Here is a 5,296-nt window from a genome sequence, read left to right on the forward strand (position 1 = left end):
ATTTTTGTTGACCTTTGTCCATGGAAGGTCCCTGCAAAATTTCATTGAAATTGGTTCAGGGGTTTTGGAGAAGAAGTCGAAAATGTAAATTGTTTACGGACGCACGACGGACGACGACGGACAAAAGGCGATCGCAATTGTGGCCTTTGGAGCACCTGAGACAAAGTCTCAAGTGACCTAAAAATTTACAAATATTTCTGTGTTTTAATTCTGTCAGTAAGTGTTATTTTTAAACTCTATTTCTCCAAAGGCCACAATATGTTTCTGCACTCCTAAAGCGATGAATAAACAGACAAGATGTTGATAAACATTTTCATTTCAAACAACCTGGACATGATTTCATTGGCCATCCTTTTAATTATAACGCCTCACACAATGCTTTTTGCCAGCATCTAATTCCCTTGTGATGTCATGGTTTACTACAACTATTTCATTGATTGGAAATTAAACAAGAATCATGTACATATATTTCCAAGAGAGACATTTTTGTTTGTTTTCAAGATGTAACATGAACACTTTCGGGGAAAAAGGAAGAACAAACTTGCGATGGCTGGTTATATTTATCATGTTTATCTACCTCTCATTAGTTAACTCACAAATTGTAAAAAGATACTAAGTAAACTGTGAAGTGACAGCGATGTCTGGTTATATCATGTTTATCTACCTCTCATTAGTTAACTTACAAATTGTAAAAAAGATAATAAGTAAACCTTGGAAGTGAACAACTTGGCTCTGGAATAATATTTTAACAGCGATTGCTGCACAAATTCAGATTGACTTATACTTCAACTGGTCCAGTGAACCAAGTTGAGCTCATGATGTACAGTGGCATCCTTTGTCTGTTGTTCTTCATTACTGATATTTAACCAAATATGACTGAAGATATCCTTTGGTGGTGAGATTTCAAAACTGTTTGAACAGAGGGACTCAGAGTTGAGACTAGAAAGGAGTAACTTGGCCAGGTTTCTTTTCAAAACATAAGTGACCACTCCTCTGGAACTACCCAGTAGTGAAGCGGACGTAAAACCTATCAATCAATCAGTCAATCACTATCAGATGGATATCGACAAAGTTTTGTTTGGAACATCCTCAGGAGGTGATCCTTAAATTGATCACACGGAGAAGCAGAACAAAAAATGTACAATTTGACAACATTGCTTTATGTGACTTCTCTCTTGGAAAAGTGAAGAATATCAACCTTATTTGATCTTAAGCATCCTCAGATGGTAATTACTCAAACTTGTACAAATAGAGAAGCTAAAATTAAGGGCAGCTGAAGGATGGAGCTAAAACTGGGTGATGAATTAAAAATGGCATCAAGAGCAAATACATGGACACAAATGCTTCCAAGATTGGTCCTGGGGTTCAGAACTAAGTCCCCTGGTCATATCATAGAAACATCAAGATCCATAACCATGCATAGAATTGCTGGACGTAAAGTGACAAACACAATTACCAGTATGCCTTTAGGATTTGCCCAGGGTTGTAACCCTGCCCCTGGTGACTTAGTCCCTTGATCATATTATGGAAAGGGTTGAGATCCCCATTCTTTACCTGACCCTGGGGTCCATCCAGGGATCATTACAAACATCATCTAAATTGATTTTGAAGCAACCCTTGAGACAAGAGAATCAAATACAATGTCTTACATAAAAGTATGGTGCTAGCTGCCTTGTACTGGATGCTTAGAAGGAGAGCTTTGGGAACACATTTAATGAAAAGTTTTTGCCAAGATCTCCGAAATATCCTGGTGAGCAATGTACACAGGCTTTGCAGGTCTCTTGCTTTAAAAAGTACACAATTTACAAAAATATATGACATACCATAAATATGACATGTCATGCTACGAAGCAGTCTTCAACAAATAGTTCTAGACACAATTTCATTTTTCAGAAACGAAAAGATAGATATCACAGTCACTCTAGATCTGTTTATTTTATAACAATCTGCGTAGGGACATAGTGATAGACATTTAAACTATAAGATAGCAAACAAAATGTGAACATTTTATCTAAAATGGATGTTATGATGACATGTGACTTAAAACATCAGTTGACACTTACTTTTACTGGACATTAACTTCCATGAAATATATTGATTTTAGTATGAAATCATTTTAAGACTTTGTTTACAGACAGTCTGGGATATAATTCTTTCAGGAAAAGATTGGTGAGGTGGATACACTAAAACTTGAAAACTGACAGGTGACAAGCACATGTCCTGCAGAGTGCAGTGTCGTTCACAAACCATCCATAAATCATAATTTTAATGCAGCAGTTTTCTTGAAAGTGCATGGAATCTGCCCATCATCAAACTCAGTCTGAGTCTATAACTAAACCCCACCTTGCTAGGTCCTTCAATCATAATCAACAGTCAGAACATGAGCTATTTCTTTAATTGTTTTCCTATTTTTAGTAAACAGTGACCTTTACTTCTACTCCTTATCTCACAAAAGCTATACAAGTCTGTTTCAATAATGACTAATACACATACAGTATGAAGTTTGAAAGCAATCAGAGAATTGGAATCCAGTTGTTATCTGGAAAAGAATCTGCAGACATCTGGCAGACGTATCGTTTAACAGACGAAGTAATTACTGTACGGTACACTTGTGACATCTGTATAAGTTTGACTCTTCACAGGGACAAGTAAAATATTCAAACCATATATCACTCATCTGTTTCTATTTATAAACAATATTCTGTAATGTGTAGATCTTATAACCACTTACCTTTAAGGTATCTCCATAAAAGTTCTCCACAAACAAATCGTTGGTAGAAACGGTCACAAGTAAGGCACCTCCATAGGTGAAAAAACAAAACAAAAAGAAATATCGCTGATTGTAAAATCCCACACAGGTATTAAGCCAAGCTGGATAACGATAAGGAAATGAGAATTGAAGCTTCATTGAGTTTATGCCTAGAGGACGATAGGTTATTATCCTGGTCACAGTGCCAAAATATGACATGGGCAGGAAAAGAACAAGATCTGAACCCGGAACCATAAAACATTGATCATTGATTTAATTACACACAAGTCATCTTCATGGTCATTGACACAGTTCAAATCAGCTAAAATAGTACACGTGGAACATGTAAGGAGATAATAACTCTGTTTTCAACCTATGCTTTGTTTCATAAAAGTACATATATATTCCCAGATAGATCTCTAATAGGATTACATGATAATGTGGTGAACATGAAGCAGAGTGAAAGACAAAAAAAAAAAAAATACAAGTTAATACTTCATGTTATCTCTCAACACTGAAACGGATTAAAGGGTGGAAGCAGGAATTGGTAACTGAGATGGTTTTCAGAATAAGTGCCCGACTTAGTATTCATAAGGATACGACAATGATGGTCCATCTTCAAAACACACTTTCCACATGTCTTACAGTGATGTGTTCGAGCTGGTTTCTTGGAGAAACATTTACGACATACGGATACTGGATTCTCAACAGCCTGAAAGAAAATGAGTGGAATGTAAAATTAAAAGAGAGATGTTTTTCACCACACATACATGTACATATAGGCTATTAAAGCTAGAGAGCAATGCATTGTCAGTTGGAGACTAACTTTGCTTGAGTGACTCTCCTATAGCTAATAAAGCTGATTTTGTGAAATGATCCTTCATTAAATATGTTTAAAAATCAATGATATAAAAGCTTAAAATCAGACATAATTTGATTTATGTAAACTGTAAGATTTCTGTTTGTACAGCTTTGGAAATCTGTTGTTTAGTTCCTCAAAAAAACATTGAATATAATTATTTTATCTTCATACATCCAGAAGTTACCATACTTTTTCATCTAATTTACTTTCATGGATTAGTTATAGTGTATAAGGACTGTGACTTCAAAATTAGTAACTAGTTAGACAACATTTTTTTTTTTTTTTTTTTAATGCAAGGTAGTCTAGTGTTAGGACACGGGGCTCGTGACCAAAGGATTGCGGCTTCGAGTCACGGCACGGCACTGTACATGTTTTATCTTTGAACAAGATACTTTACTCCGCTTGTTCCAGTCTACTCAGCTGTAAACGAGTTTGTGGTTGGGCAGGGTTAGAATTGTAGAATGCTAGCTGTGAGTGACGAAATGGCAGCACCGGCTGTATGCTCCCCAGGGAGTTGAGAAACATATTGGCTGGGTGCAAAGGCCCTATAACCACGGATAATAATTTGTGAACCTCTTTGAGACGACCTACGAACTAGGTTGTGATAAAGCGGTACTAGTATATAAGAACCTCAAATTATTATTATTAATGCAAAGTAACTTCACAGAGATCTCTCCACTGTGTTTTACTGTAAATTCCTGTGGCATTATTATATAAGGAGCTTCTCCAAGACCTTTTGAACTGTACATACTTGTACCTGGCTTTGGGAAGGGTCTCCCCAGATCTTTTGTTACTCTACATACCTGAGGAGGATAGCCTGGGCCGGTGACGACTGCCATGATATAGTTGTATGAAGTGTTGATCAGGAGCCAGGATCCCAGGAAGAAAATGATGACTGCTGAAGGCTTACTAGTGTTGTACAGGTGAGGAAGTACATACACCACATATATCAGGTTCACCACAGCCATAAGGCCCACCACTAACACCATGCATGCCTGTTAAACAACACATGTATTTATTAACTCGTAAATCATATTTACTTCATGGAAGGATCATCACATATTATACCATCTCCATACTATTACTAGTTTTATGTCTGCTAACTGTGTCAATAAATCAATTTATTTGGATCCCAGTTACTAAGTTATAGGAAAGATGTATGATTCAACCATTACAAATTCAAGGGGCCAACATATACATGTTCCATTCTGGTGGATGGATGCTCTGTTTATAGTATCAATACTTAGTGCCAAGAAAGGAAGTAACAGATACTGTGCTGTTGACTGTCAGACATCTTTGCTATGATTAGGTGATTTTCAGATCACTGAAACCAACTATCAAGATGTAAACCTTTAGTGACAGGAGTGGAGGAATATGATGCAGACCCAGATTCAAACCTGTGGTCTCCAAACTATGAAAAGAACAAGAGGCCCAATGGGCCTGCATCGCTCACCTGGTATAAAACTCACACTTGTAACCTTAAAAGTGATCTAAAATAAAACTACAGGCAAAATATCAGTATTTATGATTAAAATTCGTCCAAAAGACCCTGTTCATTTTTTTTGGAACATTTCACCCCTGTGATTGAAAGTCGAACAAAGTCATTATGTTGAACACATTGTATAGCCTTTCATCTTAGGATGCAACTTGCAAAATATAAACATCCTGGGACCCATGGTTATTCA

General features: G+C 36.6%; 1 protein-coding gene across 1 annotated transcript in view; it reads right to left on the reverse strand.

The window, feature by feature from the left end:
• LOC110460494 (probable palmitoyltransferase ZDHHC16) overlaps positions 1-5,296 on the reverse strand; it is a 14,800-nt gene that overhangs the window by 6,240 nt on the left and 3,264 nt on the right. Inside the window, exons 3-5 of the mRNA XM_021513439.1 lie at positions 4,415-4,606; positions 3,350-3,461; positions 2,732-2,871 (exon numbers count right to left, since the gene is read on the reverse strand). Coding sequence (XP_021369114.1) covers positions 2,732-2,871; positions 3,350-3,461; positions 4,415-4,606 — 444 coding nt within the window. The remainder of the gene's footprint in view (positions 1-2,731; positions 2,872-3,349; positions 3,462-4,414; positions 4,607-5,296) is intronic.

This window comes from Mizuhopecten yessoensis, unplaced genomic scaffold, assembly GCF_002113885.1.
Source record: "Mizuhopecten yessoensis strain PY_sf001 unplaced genomic scaffold, ASM211388v2 scaffold10409, whole genome shotgun sequence".
Lineage (NCBI taxonomy): Eukaryota > Metazoa > Mollusca > Bivalvia > Pectinida > Pectinidae > Mizuhopecten > Mizuhopecten yessoensis.